Raw genomic sequence first — 24,912 nt, forward strand, 5'->3', positions numbered from 1 at the left:
CACATGATGGCCCAAATGCACAATGACTCATGTGACATCAAAGACTCCCAAGGTATGAATAATCCTGAAAGAGGATACATGCGTGGGTCATTTAGAACTGAAGAAGCCTCTTGGATGAGAGGTGGAAATGTCCTCTAGAACCTCTAGCATGAAGAGTTGCCTTTGTAAAAATTTTAATTGCTTGTATTTACCATTTGGACCAAGTCATTCCTGCTTGTTTTAAGTGCATCGACTCTCACAGTGGAGTCTCAGGTTGTCAAATTGTAAGGTGTTTTTTGTGATTCTTTGGACACAATCCGATCCAATTTGACTGGACTTTTCAGCTTGAGTAGTTTGTTTGTTAGTAATAATTGAAACCTGTTTTGTTTGCTAGATGTGGATGTGAATAACATATTTTGCACTATATTTCATTGTGCTCATTATTAGCTTCAAGCCACAAAACATCTTGTAGCCACTTAATGTCTGTTGTTTTTTGAACATTTCTCACAGTAGTTACCTCACTGGGTCAATTGTGTTGACAAGAAATGTGTAGAGAAATGTGCACTGATGACCAATGACAGTTGCTGTTGTATTCTTCTGTTCAGTTTTGTGGCGGTTGACATCCATAAGTGTTGCATTACTACTGTCGGCTCAATTGTAACAGCTTCACAGTGCAAACTACAGTGTCCACCTAAAGTAATCTCATTCATGACATTGTCCATTCTATAACCCAGAACCAAATCGGTTGCTGCTTTGAATGGAAAGGTGCATTTTAAACAACTGGACGTTACACATTTCTGATTTTTATGGCACATGTGTACCTGGATACCAGTTTTGTGCACCCCTGTCTATACACATAAGCGAGGGATACCATGAGCAAAATAAATATGCTGAACTACTCTGAAGGTCAGCTGAAGGTTAATATTCACTCCAAAGTCAATTTTCTCCTCTTTTTACCTGCAGTAAGATCAGTACAGCCAGTCGCAATAGGGAACATCACACCTGGCAATCACTACATGGCAAAGTAACAACAAAAAAATATATTTTTTTGACATTTCACAGCTGCAGATCCTCTTCAATGAAGTCAAAAGAAACTACACTTAGATATTAGCACCTTGGGCAGTCAGCAGTGAAATGTGAACACATCTTTTGTGAGCAGAGGCTAGAGGGATTTAAGAAGAGAGACATAGCTGGATATTGACTCAGCAGCACCAGTAAACCTTTCACAATAAGTGACTCAATTTTAATATCAAAAATATCGCTTAATGGAGCTTTAAGTCCAATCCTTCAGTGGATGTACTGTATGACTGCTGTTTTTGTACTTTAGCATGGTAGAACCAGAGACATATGTTTCAATTGCTACAATTTTAAGTTCAGAAAACTCTTGATTCTGATGATTGAACTAAATAGTGGTTAAATTATTCACTGAATTCCTGCAAACATTTTCTTCCACTTTCCCATGTATGTCTCTGCTCCTAGCATGATCTTACTGTTGTCATTTAATGTTTTTTTTTTCCCCTAGTTGTCAGTGTTATAACGTCATTGGCAGGTTTAGTTCAGAAAACAGTGTTCATAACATTTTGGCATATGAACGTAATTGTATTCAAATTCTAAAACAAAAATATAGAAATGATTACTCAGTCAATGACATATAAGTTGACATTTAAGTTACTGATATTATACAGTGTTTCCAACAATCAAATCAAAGTGAACTGACCCCAGGCCTGGTTATAAGTTAAGGCACAAGGTTCACTACTGACAATCTTGCTTGATTTGCCAGGGCACAAAATACCACACACCATCAGCAACAATGTCATTGCCTTTTCATCCTATGATTAAATCACCACTATTATGTGAATGCTCTTCCTGCTGGATTGTCTCTTCTCCTCCTCAACAATTAGTCAGTAAATGTAGGCTCTTTAAAAGAAGCAAAAATCTGGTGGTATGAGAAGAAATAGAATGTAGGTCCATTAAATCAAACTGCTGGGCTGGTTGCACAAAGGTATATCAGACTTGTCCACAGATTTAGGCCAGTCTTAGACTTGCTCCTGTGTAAACTAGGGAGAAAGTGTCCTAAAATTAGATTAGATTAGGTTAGATTCAATTGAAGAATAAAAATGAATAATGATATTGAATGATAATGATAATGATAATGAATAATCATGAAATGAAACTGATGAATAAAACTGAAGACAGAAACATTATTTGGAGCCTAAATTCATGCAAGCATTCTCAAAGGTCTTTTTCTAACTTTGTTGGGCGATTCTATGGGAGATATAAAGTATACCACTCCTGGATTGCATCAGCTTTCTCAAAGCCATAAATGTACTCCCAGAGTAGGAATTATTATGCAGATCCAGATGCACTGGCTTACAGCACTGTTTTGACAGGCCAACATGACCCCCAGGCATCTAGCCTGTGGGTGTCACAAATATCAAATCACAAATATCCATTACTGACATTCTCCTGAATAGGACCCCATGAAGTGGTCATGCTTCTTGTAGAATAGGCCCCCAAATCCTCTGTGCTGTGAGTCCTTACACCTGTACACCAGACGTATGGCCTCCACAATCCAGGGGGACAGCATCTGGTGGAACAGTGGTTTGTCTCTTGCCTGTATGGGGAATAGCCCAAGATGTAAGCAACTGATGAACTTTCCTGAATGCTGCTGTCCTGCTCACATGCACATGCAGAGTCCACACAGGGCATAATGTATTAAGCCTTTTTTCCTTTATTGAGGAAGGTGTGGTGGTGGTGGGTGAAAGATCACCAATAGGCACCTCTAGCACCTATAGGCCAAATCCAGGAACAAAATCCTGATTTGGTTGTAGGCACACCTTACAGAGGCCCAATGCAAATTACAAGTTGGAATTCTGGATGGATAAAAACTGCAAGTCACCCACATGCTTTGTTGGCATTAAAGCCTGGAGCAGTGGAGTCTTAATGAAGAGAAACATCATTCTTCCTGCCTCTATGGGCTCAAGCGGCTGATAAGAGAGGGTATCCTGCCCAACAACATTGGTCACTGAAGCTCACATAAGCTGAGATGGTCAACAAGTAGACTGTAATTGTGTTAAAGCTGCAGTAGGTAACTTGTATGAAAGTAATTTTTTGTCATATTTGCTAAAACTGTCCCTATGCCCAGACAGCAGTACATGAAACATGTAATCTGTGGGAAAAAAAGCAGCTCCTACTCCATGTACTGCTCCTACTGCGATTTGCAAGAATCCACCGTGCCCGACACAAAACAGCCAATCAGAGCCAGAGGAGCATCTGAGGGAGTGTCTGACATCTGTCAATCACTACTCACACGTGCTGCGAACAGCCCCCTCATGCTGCCGTATATATGGCTAAGACAACAAATAACCATAAAGCTAATATGGTAATTGTTACAGTAACATTCTGCAGTGCGTACGGTATGTTAGCGACTGGTGATGTAGCGGCTGGGCAGAGTTTGCTTGTTTCCGATGCTAAAGCTAACGTTACTGGTTGTCGCGGAAGCCGTGCAGACGCCGCAGGGAGGAGGGACTTGGAGGCAGGGCATGAGTGCAGCGGAGAGGGAGGGGGAATGACGTGGAACTTGTGTTGGTTCAAATTTTCTGCTCTCTTCTTGATCTTACCTACTGCAGCTTTTAAGGACTTTCCTTTCTACACCAATTCTTGAAGGAAACACAGTCGACCACTGAGTACTGAAACAGAACTGTATGCTTAGACTCACAATACTCCTCAATAACCCACCATCAACCACTGTAGAGAGAGTGAGTGGAAGAGGCTCTTGCACTCCTAGTGATGTCAATGACCTGTAGATACAGGCCTGTGGAATTGAAGTTCAATGTGTCACAGGTCAGGCCTAGAGAGTTATGAAGGCTGTGTTAGGGTGGTAGACTTTCCCCTGTGCCTGGGACAGAGGATCATAGTAAGTGGGTAGAGGCCATGGTTTGCCTGGCAAAAACTTGATTATTTCTGCTACCCAATGCTGGGATGGTCACCAAGTGGATATCAGGATTAGTAACAAATCCTGGTCCCTCACTATGGCCAGAGGAAAAGGCTATGGCAACCTTGGAGAAGCTCAGAAAATGTTTCAATGATAAATACCCTGCTTTAGGCACCAAATGCCATTCATGCCATCATAGTTGCACCCCACCCTGATATGGGTGCATCCATTGTCATGGTTACCTTGGATAACAGTTTCCGTTTATTTAATTTCAAATATTTTTATTTGGATTTCTCAGACAAATATGTGAATAGTGATCACAGAGTAAACAGTAGATCCTTATTTTAACAGAAGAAAACAAAACACAACGAAACAAAACAATAAGTGCAGGGTTTAACACAAACAATGAACAATCCCGCACATAATACCCCCCCACCCCCACCCCCCACCCCTCCTTGCAGTACTGAGAGTATTTTAAGGCGCAGTTCTAGAGATTGACTTAAGGCATAGGTAGGCAGTAAATGTTTATGTCAAGGGCCAAAACCAAGCTAGTTTCAAGTTCATGTTATTTGGGTATTATGAAAATATGGGTATTTGGGTATTATGAAAATATGATAAAAATGGATCCCATGCTTTATAGAACTTTTTTTCTGAGCTACGAATGGAGAAGCGCAGCATCTCCAACTTGAGACAGGACCTTATGTCCTGGAGCCACTGGCTCAGCGTGGGCAGGGCAGCACCCCTCCATTTAAGCAGGCTTTTGCCTTGCCAAAAGCAAGGCAAAAGCAACCATTTGTTGCTCACTAGATGTCAAATGTGGGCCACCATCCACGGAAATGCCAAATAGAGCTACAGTAGGGCTAGGAGCGAAATCCTTGTCCAATATTTTAGATAGAGTATTGAAAACATTGTTCCAAAATATCTGTATTTTGGGGCACAACCAATACATGTGGAAAAGGGTACCATCGACAGTTTTGCATTTATCACAGATTGGGCTTAGATTAGGGTAGAAACTAGACAGCTTAGTCTTAGACATGTGAGCACGGTGGACAATTTTAAACTGAAGCAGGCTATGTCTTGCACAGAGTGAGGTTTTGTGTATTGCCCATAATAGAGAGTCCCATTGGTCATCAGACACGGGTTCCCAGACCGATCTAATCCTATCCAGGGATGGGCGCGACAGTGTTGATATGTTCTTGTATAATTTAGAGACTGCACCTTTAGATAGCGGGTCAAAGGAAAGAAAGGTGTCTAAAGGGTTGGTGTCTGGTTTTAAAGGAAAGCTAGGTAGGTGGGAGCGAATGTACTGCCTAGCCTGTAAATATTGAAAAAAGGTCTGAAAGGATGAATCAGAACACGAGGGAAGGAAAAGGTGATTGGAGGCAATTGGGCTCAGGAGGGAAAGGCGCCTTAGGCTGAAGGACTTACGAGACTGGGTCCATATTTTAACAGTGTTACGCACCACCGGATTATCTAAAGGTTTTGTGGAAGGGCCATCAAGGGATGAACCCAGGAGCGCCTTGAGAGAGACATCTTTGCATGAATTGAGCTCCAGGAGGGTCCAGTTGGGACCCTTAGACTGGAGATGAGGGTGGGTCCAGAATGCCATACAGCGAATGTTAGCGGCCCAATAGTAGTAACGGAAATCAACCTAAAGCTATTTAACCTAAACTAGACCCTGAACTACTAGATGTGTTTACAGGACCCAAACACTGGGCTTTGTGAGAGCAGACTGACCCCAGTTCCTCAGTGAGAGCAGACTATCAGGGCATGGCCGACAGCAAATAAGGGTTAGACACCGAAGCACAGACAAGGAAATACAGGTCAGGAATGCAGGCAGCAGACAAGATGAGAAAATACTGACAAGGTATTTAGAGCTTTTAGAGCTACTTAGAACTTGAGCTCAGGTTGTTACCACGTAGCAAGGCAGACAATATGACAACACTGGTTGAAACCCTGGGGCTTACATACTATGACCCCGTTTATACGAAGACGATTGCGAATGAAAACGACAAATTATTTAATCGGAAGTGCCTTTCGTTTACACGGCGACGGCGCCGTCGAGGCCTGAAACCGCAAAAATCTGAAGACGCCTTCCAGAGTTCAGAGTTTTGAAGACGACTCGGGTTGTGTCTCCGTCTAAACGGCAAGAAGCGCAAAACCACGTCGCGTCACGTCACGTCACGTCGCATAGCAACTACACCTTACGTCACACTCAACGCGCCAAGCCGGTAAAACAACAACAAACAATATGTCTGACTACGTGGATCCCACCAATGTTCAAGCTGTGCTAGCAGCTGTAGTCAACATACAAGAGTCATTTCAACAATTGTATAGAATGTATACAGATAGTATAGGCGAACAGAGACGTGTATACAATTACATGTGTCAAATTTTGGATGCCCCAACACGTCGTAGGCGACAGAGGCGGGACATACTGCCGCCCTATCACAGTACCACCTAGCGGCCTGGCATGCATATCCTATCGAATTCACCCACTTTTGCGTCTTCGTATAAACAAACAATTCCTGCTGAGAACGCTCGTCTAAACGCGGATAAAAAATTGAAGACGACACGCCACTTTTGCGTCTTCTGTTTTCATCGCCTCCGTATAAACATAGCATATGTAGGTAGGTGAGTCTTGATTGGTTGATTGAGTGCACCTGTACTCAGGAAGAAAGTAGGCTGGGTCCAACCTCTTGCCCACTCCCTGCAGTAACTCAAACTCGACAGACAGGGGACAGACAGATAGGAAATAAAAGGAGGGGAAAAACATCGGACCACAAAAGGGGAAAAACAAGGGGAGATTGTAGATCTCCACAAGAAGATCCTAAGACATTTACTCCATACGTCTAAACATTTGGCCCTCTTGCCTGAGACTACTAAGCCAGTCATATAGTTGTAGCCCTGCAGTGCGTCTCAGAAGAAGATTAGATAGTCTTCTCCTCTAGGATTACCACCAAGCAGTGTGGCAGCACTGAGAGTACAATGACTGTACTGTATATCTGTACATCCTTAGAGGAGAGAGCTGGGATGAAACAGTTAGGGTGAAGGGGAACCACTAAAGGCTAAACTTCTGGAGGTTCAACCAACTCCAACTCACCCATCCCATGAATCTCTGGCTATGAGTAGCCCTTGATGGAAAGCTGCTGGCAGCAGTTCCTTTGTGTTGGTACTGCTGGTTGGAGCATAGGTATAAGGATGGAGTATAGGTCTTACTCTACGACCTGAACCAGCCATTGTATGCCCAATTAGGAGGCACCCTGTCTGCTAACATAAAAGTCATTGTAAATTGGGGGAACAGACAGTTGTGCTGGGGGGTCCGAACTATTGGGCAGGAAAGGTGGAGTCATCCACCTCTTTGTCAACATTGTCCATGTTGAGGAGGTCACTCCATCACCCTCTGCATCCATACTGGATGAATGGAATTCAACATCCATCATACTGCCCAGCTCAGAGTGACTGTTACTTGTGGCTTTTGGAGTGGGTTCTGATAGTGGCCACTGCCACTCTCAGCGTCTTCCAAGACTTTTTCTGGTATGAGTGCACAGTGAGAACATAGCAAAGTTTAGGCGTGTTTAATATCTATGCCCATGCAAGTCCCAAGATGGAAGTCCTGCATGACATGTGGTACAGGTCGGATGCAGCCTTTTGAACTATCACCCCTGACCCTTTGAAGGGGATGACTAGCTGTAACAGCAACTGGAGAGGAAGACAATATTTTGTCACACAAGGGTCATCCAAACCTCCTAGCCTAGTTTGTTGATAGCACCAGCATACTGGTGTCACAGTCCTTCCAGTGGGTGTTGCTACAACTACAGGATCAGTGCACTTCACAATAATGTACTACTTTGCAAACTAACTGTACACAGAAAATAAATCACAAAAGCAAAAAAATATAAACATGCATACAAAGTTGCTGAAGAAACAAATCTAATACTCACAAAAGACCAATATAATATCAAACTGAATCTCAGACAGGCCGTTCCCCTTGTTATCAGCATCAAATTATATAACCTTTTCCAAGAAATATCCTAGGAAAAAAGAGTTATCAGAAGATATTCAAGAAATTTGCAGGAAATTCAAGGGAACCATAAAATAAAGTATTCACCTCATTTTTTTTTTCTTTTTTAACAAAGCTATGCAGCATAAAGTCATTATTGGGTTGGGTGCCTAACTTGTGCAACCAGTTCCTGGTTATCTGTGACACACTAAAGTAGGTACTAGTTTTTTCTTTGAAAACATACCAGAATTTTAAGCATACAAACCAAATGTAGATTTCATAAAACAAATTGTGGCTATGTAAACCCTAACTGAATAATTTTTTGAAAATTTGCACAAGCCAGGATGCTCCACTACACAGTCAATTATCAACTGTCACTTTCACCATCTGAAAACAAAGCATTTAGAAAAGCTTTGTCTACTAAGCATATATGCATGTGTTTTCACTGATCAGAGTGGTAACATTGTGATAACCGAGAAGAGCCACTCCTTAGTTTAACTTAAAGGGGAATTCCACTTACTCCTGACATGCAATCATTTACTGTCATTCTAAGTGAATGTTACACAAATGTGAAAGTACCCATTAAAACTAATGCCCTAATGATCATCAGTAGCCTATAAACAGTAAAGAATAAACTACCCAGTACCACCCTGCAGGGAATGTACTGGCTGAATGCTAACAGGTTCAAAATCATGGTGCTCATGTATATAAGGTCCCTGAATAACAGCAGTGAAGGTATCTTAGAACAGGAATACTGGTATCAGCAATACAGGCAAAAACTGTGATGGGATAGGTGAGATATTTATATGTTTATGGCTGTAACAGGAATTTATGGAATCTGAATCCAAAGATCGAATTAACTTTTGAATCTGAGTCCTTTCAAATCCCTTATTGTCGAGTGATCTTATGGAATGGTGTCTCTTTTACCTAGACATTTGGTTTGCTTCCCTATCGATTTGTTTACCCTTACCTTAACCTAACCCAACCTAATGTTAACCCTAACTCCAACACATTATCTTCTGTGATGTTTTACCTAAATTCAGCCTAAGCCCTAACTCTTAACCAGTTATTTCTGCAAAGCAAAACCAGAATTTAACTTTAACATAAAATAGTTGTAATGAACTATAGTTTATTCTATACAACTTGTTCCTGTTGTTTGGCCATTGGTTCTGACAGTCACATACTGACATCATTAGGAATAGGTCAAATGCTTCAATAACAAGGAATGATCACACAGGTTGTAAATAAAACCCATAGTTTAGTTAAAAACTTATGTGAAAGAAAAATTGAAGGCAAATAGTAAAATGATTACCCAAACTGCCTGTTGTAAACGTCCATTCCAATTTATAGACATCCCTCTAGTTCAAGTCACTGTACAAGCTTGACCTGTGTCCTTTCGGTTGGCTTTTTTAGAACCTGACTGATAATGTAACCTCTTGTTTCTATTGCCCCATTGGACCAGTCTTGATGTTGGTCTTGGTGATGTTACTGGATTCTGGATTACAGATCTCAATTACTGTGGTGAATTGTGTTACAATAGCCAATAGAGCCAATGGCCAATCCTACATAAAACAGTTTTTGAAGGGAAAGTCTTCAAAACAAAAAATTGCTTGCAGAGAGCACATTAATCAGACAGTAGCCTAGTTTTATTTCGGCTTTTTGGCAAGTAACTTCCAACAACTATGTTGTAAGCCATATTCCGTTGCAAGTGATGATTGACATTTCAACTGGCAGAAATGTTGGCCATCGCCAGCCAACAATGGGAAGCTGATACATGGATGGTTTGTACAGTGTCATGTGCTAATAAAAAAGAGCAAGGAGAAAAAAAATATTCGCTAAGAGATTTGTAATTTATCAACCAAGAACCAGCTATGAGAGCCCAGCCTTATTTCTGTGGTTCTTTGAAGACATATCAAGTGATTCTAAATTAGACATATTACTCAGCTATCTTATTCAGCAGGTTGAGCATAGCCACCAAAACATGTTAGATAATCTAATACTGATGGGTTTGTTGCTAAGAAAAGAGATGTATCCCAGCTAGTATTCTGTTTATGCTAAGAATTCAGAGTTCATGCTGCTAACATGCATACCAGCAGGAGGACTGAAACTGACAACCACTGAACTGCTAACAGCCACTGTGTTCATGTAGAAATGCGGTGAACCTGGCGGTGTTAAAGTTGAACGAGCAGGGCCTGCTGGACAAACTGAAAAACAAGTGGTGGTATGACAAGGGAGAATGCGGCAGCGGAGGAGGGGAGAGCAAGGTTAATACACACACACAGACATACCCACACACACACACACACACACACCCACACACAGTGTATCTACACACGAAAACACACAAACATGAAGGTAACACTGGGTTAACAGGTGTAAAAAAAAATCTAAAGAAGCAGCATAGACACCACTTGTGAATACAAAAGCTAGTAATGTCACCAATGACAAGCCGTAGCCTTTCACAGAAATATAAGAACAAATTTATACTTACAGATGTTATATATAGAAACTAAATTACGCCGTTGTGGAAAAGCATCAACAACAGGATTCTGTACTGCTTCTTTCAACAATGTGTTGCACTCCGTTTGGTGGAGGTCAAGGTTAGGGCAGGCTTCAGGGGCAAGGCCAGGGTCAGGTGACCTCACACCAGATGGCAGCAACAGTACAGGAGAAGGGCTGTTGATAAAGAGTTTGTGCAACTTGGCAAACTGTTTATCTATGGCTCTGGCCTGGGAGTTATTGCTGGTGAAAAAAACAGACAGGCTTTTCACTGCAGCGCCTCTCATTCTCTGTCTCTGAGGCCAATCAGAGGAGGACTGACAATACAGTATTTTATTGTGGACAGCCTTGTCTTCCTGGCACTGTAAAGCCTGGTTTACGCTTCTGCGTCGTGTCGACGCCGTACCTATGCCGTCGACGCAGACCCCTACGCGGACCCTACGCCGTAGCCTGACGCGCACCTCCAAAAAATCCTGACTACGCGTCGCGTCGACGCGTCGTGATGTGAACATCGAGGACTGTGATTGGTCCGCTCAGAACTTATTTTCGGTTCAGCCGCAGCCCTATGGTCGCAGCACAACAAGGAGGTATGCAAGTACGACCACCTCTACAACTCCTCTTCGCGGCAGCATAAAGACTGCCAAATGGCCAACAATTTGTGGAGGGAATTCTCGCGAAACACGGGTATCCGACAAGAGCCCCCCGAAACCATACAAAGACGCAGCCACACCCCCCTAGCGGCTTGGCAGTGAATTGCGGAGCAACGCGTTCCCTTGACGCAGAACTGTGAATGCTCAGTGACGGCGTCGGGTGTACGCCATAGGTACGGCGTCGCCGCGACGTAGAAGCGTATACCAGGTTTAATGATCTCTGCAATGAAACCTCTTTGTATTTATCATTTCACAAAAGGTGAAGATGACTTAAAATTTGCTCGAAAACTCTTGCACTCTGCAAAATTAACTAATCATTCAATTTGCCATGGCATTTAAATTGAAGGTAATGGGGCAAAATATTGTAAAGGCAAACTTTAATATTTTATCATTCATGCCAGATGATGTTCCTGCAAATAACAATCATTAGTAAGCCCTGTCTTGGTTGCTAGACCAGACTGTGAGAACCGCTGCTCCACTAATAACATAAGATAACATTGATAATGATGTTATTTATGTTATTCCCATTGAAGAGTGCCAGTAAACCTTGCCGTATTGAAACTGAATGAGCAAGGGACCCTAGACAAGATGAAAAACAAGTGGTGGTACGATAAAGGAGAGTGTGGCTTCAAGGATTCCACTAATAAGGTTAGTTGCATATGTCTGTGAATCAATAAACCACACTGTCTCTTCACACATCTAGCATGCACAGTAATCTTGTATTTATTTGTGTAAGGAAAAGACACCATATCTGCACTTTAAGATTACTGTAGTCTTGTATGTCTATACCGTATGTGTAAAACTGAAAAAAAAAAAAACAAAAAAAAAAAAAACCCTCACACAATATGGTTAGTAAAGGTTAGTAACAGCTGTATGTAATGTCAAGGACACTGTCAGGTAATGCACGGACGCTCAACTGTAAGTAACTGGAGAAAAACAAGAGGTGTAACTTCTTAAGATAAAGTCCACCATGTATTAGCAGTTAGCACTAATAGAAGCTCATTAAAGTGTTTTGTGTGTGTTTTTGTGTTTCTGTTGAAGATTTAGTTATTCTGTATGTCTTTTTTAACATTTAAATCAATCTCTCTGAGTTTGTAAGGTTTTGTCTGTGAAGTAAGAGATAGAATTTGAGATTTTTTATTTTTTTTTACAGTAATCACACAGATACACAGAGAAGGTGATGATACATAGAGGTGATGCACTCAACCTTGAACAGCCCACAGACCTTCCAGAAAGATTAGTATGGGATGAAGCGCCTGTATTATATCTGTTGTGAAGCTTGTACATGCAGTTCAACTTTGGTGAACCAGATTATACCCAAGACCATTTCCAATTGATAGCACTGGGTAGCTTGCCAGCCACAATGGTTTGCCAACTAGACCCACAACTCGTCGTTATGTCATCAAGGTGCCAGCACAAGCTATTTTCCAAAGACTCACAATAAAACCAGTAATTGATAGTAATTAATACAGTAACACCTGATTTAGTGATAACTGGGAAAACTGCAGTAAGAACTAATGGATAGATGACATGTGGTGAGGGGTGATGACAGGAAGGTGACAGCTATGTAGCCTTCATGGAGTCCTCTTTGGTTTAGGCGTCCATAAGGCAGGTCAGCTAACAACAAAGAGCTCAGTGGTACCTTAAAGGTCTCAGCAGGCTGCAGAGGGCTGAAAAACCATAGCCTTCAAACAATCACAGACAAGAACATATAGCTGATATGCCTACACATCTAAAATACAACCTTTGATTAAGTTTCGAAGGTGAACTTGTGCCATGGTCAGATTAGTTTGTTTTGAAGGTGACATCTGTCATAAAAGAAACCATGGACAGCTTCAGGAGGATAGAGAGAGTGGGGGATTTTATCACACCTGTTCATATATCAGCAGTTATTTGGGTAGAGCAAGGTAAAGCCACTAATAAGTAGATTGTGTGAGCACAGAAGTGGAAACCATGGACACTGAGTTGGCATTGGCTGAAGACTAGCCGAGCATGGATGAAAGAAAGGGAAAAAGCCTTGGCTGTATTGTTACTATTCCAATGACCACATGTTGATGTTAACGTGTAATGTTGCAGGCTGTGTGACTGGCACATGAGCACAGCCAGCCAGATTTGTTTTTGGCCAGACCCCTTGAGCATTAGAGTGCGATATACTTGCTTTTAACAACACACACAGTACAACCCAATTGCATGAATAAATGTTGGCATTGTCCATTTCTGCAAACCATGGATATATTGATACTCTGTGTTTGACAAAGTTCTGGTTAGGGTTTGACACTAAAACCACTTGATCAGGGTTAAGAAAAGATTGTGTTTTGACTTAAAATACCTGGTTTACACAGCTCAAATTGCTGATTGGTAGTTGTGTCATGTAGCCGCCACATCTAGCCCTGATGCTACCACCATCCACTGCTCCTCCTGATATGAAACTCATCCCATATACAGTTGTGTTCAAAATAATAGCAGTGTATTTAAAAAAGTGAGTAAAACTCAAAATCCTTATAATAGCTTTCATTTCAATACATGCATTGGGTACACTGCACATTCTATTGAATTTTGTTATTACTTTACAGGAAGTGAAGAAAAAGGAATATTAGGCTGTTCAAAAAAAAATAAAAATAAAATAAAAAATAGCAGTGTCTGCATTTTCTTTACAAACTAAAACATTTACTGTATAAACTGAAAAATGCTAGAAGATTTAGCTTTCCTGTGAATCACTGATTCAAATCACACAGTATGTGAAACATCCCCCTATCATGATGCATGCACCACCATGCGTCACTGTCTTCACAGTGTACTGTGGCTTGAATTCAGTGTTTGGGGGTTGTTTGACAAACTGTCCGCGGCTCCTAGATCCAGAAAGAACAATCTTGCTTTCATCAGTCCACAAAATGTTGCACCATTTCTCTTTAGGCCAGTCAGTGTATTCTTTGGAAAATGTTAATTTCTTCAGCACATGTTGTTTTTTCAACAATGGGACTGCAGGGGCTTCTCGCCAATAGCTCGGCTTCACATAGGCGTCTTCTAATTGTTACAGTACTCACAGGTAACTTTAGACCTTCTTTGATCATCCTGGAGCTGATCATTGGCTGAGTCTTTGCCACTTTGGCTATTCTTCAATCCATTTGAATGGTAGTTTTCTTTTTTTCGTCCACGTCCTTTCTGGTTTTGGTTGTCATTTTAACGTGTTTGAGATCATTTAGCTGAGCAGTCTATCATTTTCTGCACTTCTTTATGCGTTTTCCCCTCTCCAATCAACTTTTTAATCAAAATACGCTGTTCCTTAGAACAATGTCTGGAACGACCCTGTACGGGAATTAAGTTATTAAACCTTTGGGTTTAATGTTTGCACTTGTTAATATAAAAAGGGGCATCAGCCTTCCTCAGCTCAGAAGGATTTTATTTATTATTTTCTTTTAATGCTGATTTAATAATAATTAATGAATTAATGGTAGATCACTCTCATCACCTGAAGCTTAAGTTCTCAATACAGTGATCGTCTATTTCCAGCTCAATAGATGACAGAAACTTAAATGAAAAGTATTATTTATTTGAAACAATAATGAGAATGGATATGAATAATGAATGATACAATGAATAATATGGATTATATGATGTAACACAAACAACTGGATGAAGAAGCTATAGCAAAATAATAAAAGGAATGATTTTGGCAATAGTGAGAAGTAGTTTTGAGGGAAAAATGAGGACGCAAATATAGTGTTAATTTCTGGAATTAATGACGAAATGAGTCTAATGAAAATTGAGATTGTTATACCCTACGACACCAACTCTTTATTCAATGCAGCATGAAAAATGCCTACTTCTGTGCCACTGGTGCTCTGATGGTGGACTGCCCCAAAAGGACACAAATGGAGGGGGCCTCAGGCTGTATCTACAAAAATCTTATTACGTGATTGGGCTTTAACATTGAAAAAGTTATGCGGTTTAACTTGTCAAGCGAAAATTGAAGTTACGCAAAGACTGGAAAAAGAACTAGAGAATAACATTTTTCTGAAGAGCAACTAAACATGAAGTAAACACAGAGCAACTGAACTAGAGAAAAGTAAAAGTGAAGAGTGAGTATAGAACAAAGAAGAGAGTGCTTGCCATGGCCTGCGGGGGATATACCCTCTGGCGCTCCGGGGCGTGTCTGTGACAAACAGGCCTTTGCTCGCTTTAGAATAATTTACAGGTGAACATTGTTATTTCATCCTATAGAGAGAAAACATTAACTAACGATTGTGTGGGAAGGACTCATCTGCTTCTCACTATGGTCAATCAGAGTTTAAATGATCAATTTTCAATCACACTTCAACATTGTTTACAACATGTATGTTGACACCAATATACATGCATCAGACACATTTTGTTGATTAATGGCAACATTCAACAAATACCAATACTAACTTATATTATAACTAATAGTATAACTAACTAATAGAACACAGGAGCAAGGAAAGGCAAACTATATTTGGTGAATTAAGCATTACTAATTAGAACTGTCTCATGTCGCGTATCTGAAACCTAAATGCTACTAGTCTCTAGATGACAGTATGGTTCCATGGTAGAAACCTGGACAAAAATGCTTATGAGAGTTGAGATCATATTTTTGTCATTTTACAAGCTAGATACAAGTCGTGAGTTTAGTGCTGTGGGAACATCCAAAGTTGAATCAAACATATGGTTTGCATTTTCCTGATGTGGTAGAAAATAAAGCACACAGACACACAAAACAGTTTGCTACAGGAATGTCTGATTTACAACTTGTCAGTGTTATCTGGGTCTGGGGGCCTCTTGAGATCTGTTAATTGTCCATCCTGATGGTTTTAACGCCTTCATCTGGTGTGGAGCTGGAAGAAAGAATTAGCATCTCCATGAAAACAGTTTAAGTGATATGTAACTTTTTGTAGTTGAAATGTCTTCCTCCTTCAGCCCTCCTGAAGAAACTCTGCATTATAACCAGCATGAACAACATTTACTGCCTTTGTCCTTAAATAAGGGCCACCTATTTGACACCTGTTTTTTCACAGAATGAATGACCTCACTAATTGAACTACACACTGCTATTATTTTGAACACACCCCTTTCAATTAATGATTCAATTACACAGAATCAGCAGCATGCATGTCATAACTGTTGGTTATGTTGGTTTTCTATTACTCTACTACACCTACTAGTAGATTATTTGCCATGTAGTAATATAATTTCTACCAAAAACTGATTTATCTGGTTAGTGATGTTGGACTGCTATTATTTTGAACACAACTGTACATATACCAGTAATTTGAACTATGTCACTTGATACTTATTGTAGAAAAATTGATATGGTATGTATGAAACATACAGATGTAACATATTTGTGGTTTGAAGAAACATACAATGCCAACATTTTGTCCTGGCAACTGGGCTGGTAGATAAGCATGTGCATTGTGGCTACCATGCAGCAAATCACACTATTGACCACATCCAACTTCATCAGTGATGCTGGCTGTAGTGAAACAAACCAGTAGGAACAAATATTAAACTTTGGTTATTGATTAATTTACTAACTTGTTTGTGATGGTCAGTATCTGCACACACACACACACACATAAAAGAAAACAGTGCATACAAAGGAACACACTGATTCGAACAAGCGATAAGACAAAGCGATAAAGGGCAAGCAATGTTTTAAATGTGTTTAAAAGTATTCAGGTCAGGTTTAGCCTGTGACTCTGTGTTGTTCTAATCTAAAGTTCTGCTCTATTATGATGAGTTAAGTAGAGAAAATGAAATGAAAATTGGTTGGTTCATTGGTAGTGTGTCAGTCATTAAAGTTAGGCATCAACATAAAAACATCCCACTAACCCTTTTCTCTGGGTGCCTGCCCTATTTTTTTCCCATTTGTGTGCTTGTGTGTGTGTGTACTAGGAGAAGACCAGCGCTCTGTCTCTTAGTAATGTAGCAGGAGTCTTCTACATACTGGTTGGAGGTCTGGGTCTGGCCATGATGGTAGCACTAGTGGAGTTCTGCTACAAGAGCCGTGCTGAGGCCAAAAAAATGAAGGTGCGTTATAATTTCAGATATCAGTTTCAATTTTAATTCATTTTTTTATCTTGAATATAATTAGTGTGATAGCAATATTTTTGGTATTAAATTTGCTACATGTAGCATTCTCATTAAGGTACTATCTTTACATTTACTATCTTACTTAACCAATGTCTTTAGTCAGAAAACCAGAAGGGTAATGTGCAGCCCAGTATGGGGGCAGTTTGTGAAATAGTAACAAAATTTAATCTCAGGATACATGTACATGTATACCAACACTGTGGAAGTGGCCTGGGTGGGTGGATGGATAGATGGATGGGTCAAACACATCACTTTAACACAGGAGGGGTTTGATTCCCATGTGAAACAAATACTAAATATTGATTGCTTTAGTTAGTTAGTTAGGTAGTTAGTTAATAGTTAAGCCAAACCATGATCTTTTCATAAACCCAACCAAGTATTTTTGGTGCCTTGACCTAACTAAACTGAAACCAACAGCTGAAGTGTTTCTCAGCAAGCTTTATTTTGAATGTCTAACTAGATGTTGTATATTATTATTGCTAATTGGACTGTGGAATGAGAATGACAAGCACGAAAGATACTTCCAAATGAAATACATTAGTTTGAAATTCGTGCTGAGTGTCAAAAAAAATGGAAAATTTGTGCCCATTTACACATAGCTTAAATTTTGTGACTATTTCACAAAATGATGTGATAATGTGTTGTAATGTAATATGTATTATAGTATTTCTATATGTTGAAATTCACACTTAGGTACCAGTTCATTAGGTACACCTTTATTGTCATTTTGGATGTTGTAATTTGTGGTGCTGTTGGATTGTGTTATACTACATTATACACATGCTCAATATGTTTGTAATATTTAGTCCACCCTATTTAGATCAGCAACAGTCTGCAAAATAACACCCTTCATGGTAACAAAATACAATTCAGCACAAAATGACCAAAAAGTTCAAGCAACACCTCCACAAAAACAAAATTTGAACATTAGAACCTTCATGAAGGTAGGATTAAGAGGTAGGCTGTTGGACTTGAAAGCATTACCATATCCCAGTTAATGTGATAAACTACCAATTGAGTGTGTATAGGAAATCTAAAATAAGACTACGAGTCTTACACCAAATTCATACCAGATTTATTGTGTCAGGAATAGCAGCAGCAGTAAGTGCCACAGAAGTGCAGTACACAGACTGAAAATGGGAAAATTAATTCACATCGGGTCTTAAGAAATCCCTCTCACTCATCACACTACAAAATTGCAGCCAAATCATCACTAAAATATAGACAACACCAGAGACAATACAGGCAGTGTAATAAAGTCTAGAACAAGTAATCCTTAGACATATTAATGTCAGGATGATCAACCACATGTACACTGTAATTATAGGACATCTAAAAATGAAGAACTCTGAGTCTTATACCAACCTCATACCAGGGACATTGTGTCAGCAATAGCAGCAGAAGTAAATGCCACAGAAGTAGAGTATACAGACTGAAAATAAGAGAATGAATTCACATCAGATCTTCAGAACACAAAAATCCCTCTCACTCAACACGACATCACACTTTAAAACTATAGCCCCATAATCAATAGAATATAGATAACACCAGAGGCAAAACAGGATGTGTAATATGGTCTACAAGTTACCCTTAGATATGCTAAAATCTGTTTGGCCAACCACATGTATACTTAACCAAACAACCCCCAGCACCTGCATTACTGATTGGTATTGTTAGGAGTATATCAAGAGAGATGTTGACAGTAGAGATTACCTTCTTATTTTCTTTTTCTTATTAGTTTGAGCAGAAGTTTAAATCTATGTTTTGCCTTTGCTTCCTGTTGTACAAAAAAGCTTTCTTCCCTGTCCATGGAGTATTTGGTCTGATAATAAGTGGATCTCACGAGCAGATCTCAAGGTGAACATGTTTAAAAAACAAACTACGTCTTAATATAAGCTCTGTTGTCTATATCTCTGTCATACACTTGAGCCTGACCTGACATTACACATTCTGGCTCTGTATATCCAGACAGATCTTCTCACTCACTGTCTGTCTGCTTCAAAGCTTTTGCAAACTATGGGAGATGTGTCATGAAATTTTAACTCATGATCCACTTGGTAGCTTAAGCTTTTAGCTTTCAGCCACATGGCAGTGTCTTCATCAGGGAATGGGACTCACTCATTAGTGAAAAGTGTGGAATGCTAAGTCATGTAAGAAAAAGTATATTTAGTGGAGTTTGTAAACCCTCTCTCTATTAAAAGATGGTCTCCGGAGTCAGATGTAAATGTCCTCCTGGATTTTTCTCTGGCTGTCCAATTGTTCCTGGTTGATGATCTTTCCTCCTTTCCCAGTTGACTCTGTGAGCAGTTTTTTTCTAGTATTCACACATAGCTAATACTGTCTGTTGCTGGTGGTCATACAGTCTCTTAATTATGGTCCTTGCTGTTTCACTGATGTAGTGTTCCCCACAGCTGTCAAGTGTGATGCCATGATGATGTCATACACATACCTGTCAACATTAGGATTTGAAAATACAGGAAACTTTCCAGTACCCCACTCTTACTCCACATACCCCTTACATTTAGACGGTTACACACAGTGAAATCACCACTAGGCAGCCACTTGCTTTAAAATGTCAGAGCAACAAGGATTGGGTTAACTAGTTTCAATGTAAAGTGATCACAGCTAGTGGTCGGATTCAGATACCTGGTTGAAAGTGATATGAATAATGAATAATATGACAAATAATATGGATTATATGATGAAACACAAACAACTGGAAGAAGAAGCTATAGCAAAATAATAAAAAAGAATCAGTTTGGCAATAGTGAGAAGTAGTTTTGAGGAAAAATGAGGACGCGAATGTAGTGTCAATTTCTTGAATGAATGACAAAGCGAGTCTAATGAAAATTGAGGTTGTTATAGCCTACGACACCAACTCTTGGTTCAAAACAGCATGAAAAATGCCTACTTCTTTGCCAGCGGCACTCCAATGATGGCCTGTCCTGAACTGCAACAAAGGTAGGGGGCCCCGGACTGTCGGCTCCAATCTGCGCTGTGGTCCAACAGGGGGAACCAGTCGAAATGCGGTGGAGAGCTAATGCTGTTCAGAGATTCTTCAGGGCCGGCTTTAACTCTGAAAAGTTATGCAGTTTAACATGGCGAGCAAAAGTAGACAAAAGATTAAAATAACACGCCAAAAACTAAAGATAAACTAAAATGCCGAAAAAGTGGCGTGAGTAAAGACGAAGTAAAGAGTGTGTCTAGAACAAGGAAGTGAGACAAATAAGAAGTGTAACAAAGAAGAAATTCACAAAGAAGAAGTGAGTGCTCACCGCATGCCGCGAGGCATATACCATCTGGCGCTCCAGGGTGTGTCTGTGACGAACAGACCTTCGCACACTTAGAATGATGTACAGGGGAACACTGTGATTTCATCCCATAGAAAGAAAACATTAACTAACGATTGCGTGCAATGGACTCATCTGCTTCTCACTATGGTCAATCACAGAGTTTAAATGATCAAATTTTCAATCACACATCAACATTGTTTACAACATGTTGACACCAAAATACATACATCAGACAGATTTTGTTGATTAATGACAACATTCTTCAATACCAGTACTAACTTATATGATGACTAATAGTATAACTCCAATAGAACGAAGGAACACGGAAAGGCAGATTATACTTGGTGAATTGAGCATTACTAATTATAACTGTCTCATGTCGCGTATCTGAAACCTAACCGCTACTAGTCTCTAGATGGCAGTATGGCTCCATGGTAGAAACCCAAACAAAAATGCTTATGAGAGTTAAGATCATAGTTTTGTCATTTTACAAGCTAGAAACATGTGAAAAGCATTGATATCATACAAATTGTGAGTTTAGTGCTGTGGGAACATCCGAAGTTGAATCAAACAACAATGCAAGCAATATTATTGCTGAGGCCTGGTGATTGTCCATTCAGACGGTTTTAACACCTTCATCTGGTGTGGAGCTGTAAGAAAGAATTAGCATCTCCATGAAAAACAGTTTAAGTAATAGGTAACTCTTTGAAGTTGAAAAGTCTGTCCACCCCTGCTCTCCTGAAAGAATAAGAGGGAAAGAGGTCAGTTGCAGAACTCTGTTCTCCCTACACAATCCTTTTTCAAAAACAGTTGGAAACTTGTTATAAAATGTAAATAGAAACGAAATGTGATAATAGCACAGAGACAACATATCAAAAGTTGTTTCATTGTTTTTTGAAAGTTATATTCCTCATTTAGAATTTAATGCCAGCAACATGTTTCAAAAAAGTTGGACAGTGCTGTTGCATCGCATCCTCTTTTAACAACAGTCTGTGACCATTTGTAACTGAGGAGATCAATTGTAATTTTGAAAGTGGAATGTTTTCCCATTCTTGTTGTTGTTCTTGTCGTCGTCATCGTCTTCCTCCCGCTTTATCCGGGGCCGGGTTGCGGGGGCAGCAGTCTGAGCAGGGACGCCCAAACTTCCCTCTCCCCGGACACTTCCTCCAGCTCATCCGGGGGGACCCTGAGGCGTTCCCAGGCCAGCCGAATGACATAGTCACTCCAGCGTGTCCTGGATCTTCCCCGGGGCCTGGAGGCGTCCAGGGGTATCCAGTAGAGATGCCCGAGCCACCTCAGCTGGCGCCTCTCGATGTGGAGGAGCAGCGACTCTACTCTGAGCTCCTCCCGGGTGACAGAGCTCCTCACCCTATCTCTAAGGGAGCACCCTGCCACCCTGCGGAGGAAACTCATTTCAGCCGCTTGTATCCGGGACCTCGTTCTTTCGGTCATGACCCAAAGTTCATGACCATAGGTGAGGGTAGGAACGTAGATTAACCAGTAGATCGAGAGCTTCGCCTTTCGGCTCAGCTCCTTCTTCACCACGACGGACCAATACAGCGACCGCATTACTGCTGCCGCTGCACCGATCCGCCTGTCAATCTCCCGCTCCATTCTTCCCTCACTCGTGAACAAGATCCCAAGAACTCCTCCACTTGAGGCAGGATCTCTCCTCCAACCCGGAGGGAGCAAACCACCTTTTTCCGGTTGAGAACCATGGCCTTGGACTTGGAGGTGCTGACTCTCATCCCAGCTGCTTCACACTCGGCTGTGAACCGCCCCAGTGCGTGCTGAAGGTCCTGGCTCAATGGAGCCAACAAGACAACATCATCCGCAAAAAGCAGAGACGAAATCTGCCGGCTCCCGAACCGAACCCCCTCCGGCCCCTGGCTGCGCCTAGAAATTCTGTCCATAAAAATAATGAACAGAACCGGTGACAAAGGGCAGCCCTGGTGGAGTCCAACATGCACTGGGAACAGATCCGACTTACTGCCGGCAATGCGGACCAAGCTCCTGCTCCACAAGGAGTGTACAGCCCTCAGCAGAGGGCCTCCAACCCCATACTCCCGGAGCACCTCCCACACAATGACGTGAGGGACATGGTTGAATGCCTTCTCCAAGTCCACAAAACGCATGTGGACTGGTTGGGCAAACTCCCATGAACCCTCAAGCACCCTGTGGAGGGTATAGAGCTGGTCCAGTGTTCCACGGCCAGGACGAAAACCGCATTGTTCTTCCTGAATCCGAGGTTCAACTATCGGCCGGATTCTCCTCTCCAGTACCCTGGAATAGACTTTCCCAGGGACGCTGAGGAGTGTGATCCCCCGATAGTTGGAACACACCCTCCGGTCCCCCTTTTTAAACAGAGGGACCACCACCCCAGTCTGCCAGTCCAGAGGCACCGTCCCCGACTGGCACGCGATGTTGCAGAGGCGTGTCAACCAGGACAGCCCTACAACATCCAGTGACTTGAGGTACTCAGGGCGGATCTTGTCCACCCCTGGAGCTTTGCCACCGAGGAGCTTGCAAACTACCTCAGTGACTTCAGCCCGGGTGATGGATGAATCGACCTCCGAGTCCCCAGTCTCTGCTTCCTCTGCAGAAGACATGACAGTGGGATTGAGGAGATCCTCGAAGTATTCCTTCCACTGCCCGACAATATCCCCAGTCGAGGTCAACAGCTCCCCACCTCCACTGTAAACAGTGTTGATAGAGAGCTGCTTCCCCCTCCTGAGGAGCCGAACAGTTTGCCAGAATTTCTTCGAGGCTGACCGGTAGTCCTCCTCCATGGCCTCCCCGAACTCCTCCCAGACTCGAGTTTTTGCTTCTACAACCACCCGAGCTGCCGCATGCTTAGCCTGCCAGTACCCGTCAGCTGCCTCAGGAGTCCCATGAGCCAACCTAGCCCGATAGGACTCCTTCTTCAGCTTGACGGCATCCCTTACTTCCGGTGTCCACCACCGGGTTCGGGGATTGCCACCACGACAGGCACCGACGACTTTACGGCCACAGCTACAGACGGCTGCATCGACAATGGAAGTGGAGAACATGGTCCATTTGGACTCCAACCTCCCTCGGAATCTGGTCGAAGCTCTCCCGGAGGTGGGAGTTGAAGACCTCCCTGACAGCGGGTTCTGCCAGACGTTCCCAACAGACCCTCACAGTATGTTTGGGTCTGCCAAGTCTGTCCCGCTTCCTCCCCTGCCAGTGGATCCAACTCACCACCAGGTGGTGATCAGTGGTGGTGACCAAGACATACCGCCGAAGGTCAGATGATACGACTACAAAGTCGATCATTGACCTCCGGCCTAGGGTGCCTGGTCCTGGTGCCACGTGAACTGATGGACATCCTTATGCTTGAACATGGTGTTCGTTATTGACAGCACAGAAATCCACTCGGGTTCAGATCGGGGAGGCCGTTCCTCCCAATCACACCCCTCCAGGTATCACTGTTGCTACCCACGTGAGCATTGAAGTCCCCCAGCAGAACGATGGAGTCCACGGTCGGAGCACTTTCCAGTACCCCTCCCAGGGGACTCCAAGAAGGCTGGGTACTCTACGCTGCTGTTCGGCCCATAGGCCAAAACAACAGTGAGAGACCTATCCCCGACCCGAAGGCGCAGGGAAGCGACCCTCTCGCTCAGTAGGGAGAACTCCAACACATGACGGCTGAGCTGGGGGGCTATAAGCAAGCCCACACCAGCTTGCCACCTCTCACCGCGGGCAACTCCAGAGTAGAAGCCAGAGTCCAGCCTCTCTCAAGGAGTTGGGTTCCAGAGCCCAGACTGTGCATGGAAGTGATATTATCTCTAGTTGGTGCCCCCAGCGAGGTGACATTCCATGTCCCCATAGCCAGAGTCGTTGTCCAGGGTTTGGGTCGTCGGGGCCCCCACCCATGGCTGCCACTCATAACGCAAAGCACCGGCCCCTTCTGGTCCTTCCTGCGGGTGGTGGGCCTACGGGAAGGCGGGCCCACGTCGCTCCTTCGGGCCGTGCCTGGCCAGGTCCCGTGGGTGAAGACCCTGCCACCAGGTGCTTGCCTGCGAGCCCCAACCCCAAGCCTGGCTCCAGGGTGGGGCCCCGGTGATGCCAATCCAGGCGACGTGAACGTCCTTGATTTTTTCGGCTTCCATAGGGGCTTTTGAACCGCTCTTAGTCTGACCCGTCACCTAGAACCTGTTTGCCTCGGGAGACCCTACCAGGGGCATTAAGCCCCAGACAACGTAGCCTCTAGGATCATTCGGGTACTCAAACTCCTCCACCACGATAAGGTGGCGGTTCAAGGAGGAGTTCTTGTGATGTACAATTTCAGTAGCTGAACAGTTCGGGGTCCCCTTTGTTATATTAAGTATTTTGCACCAAACATTTTTATTGGGTGACTGCAGGCAGGCCAGTTTAGCACCCAGAGTCTTTTACTATGTAATCATGCTGTCAAGCATTTTC

General features: G+C 42.3%; 1 protein-coding gene across 3 annotated transcripts in view; it reads left to right on the top strand.

The window, feature by feature from the left end:
• LOC143319929 (glutamate receptor 2-like) overlaps positions 1-24,912 on the top strand; it is a 180,364-nt gene that overhangs the window by 142,246 nt on the left and 13,206 nt on the right. For 2 of the 3 annotated variants that reach the window (XM_076729206.1, XM_076729208.1), the window contains exons 17-18: positions 10,066-10,180; positions 16,979-17,113. In XM_076729206.1, the coding sequence (XP_076585321.1) occupies positions 10,066-10,180; positions 16,979-17,113 (250 nt within the window). Of the gene's footprint in view, positions 1-10,065; positions 10,181-11,598; positions 11,714-16,978; positions 17,114-24,912 lie in introns of all 3 variants that reach the window. The other variant, XM_076729209.1, reaches the window with a different exon arrangement.

Source organism: Chaetodon auriga, chromosome 4, assembly GCF_051107435.1.
Source record: "Chaetodon auriga isolate fChaAug3 chromosome 4, fChaAug3.hap1, whole genome shotgun sequence".
Classification (NCBI taxonomy): Eukaryota; Metazoa; Chordata; class Actinopteri; order Chaetodontiformes; family Chaetodontidae; genus Chaetodon; species Chaetodon auriga.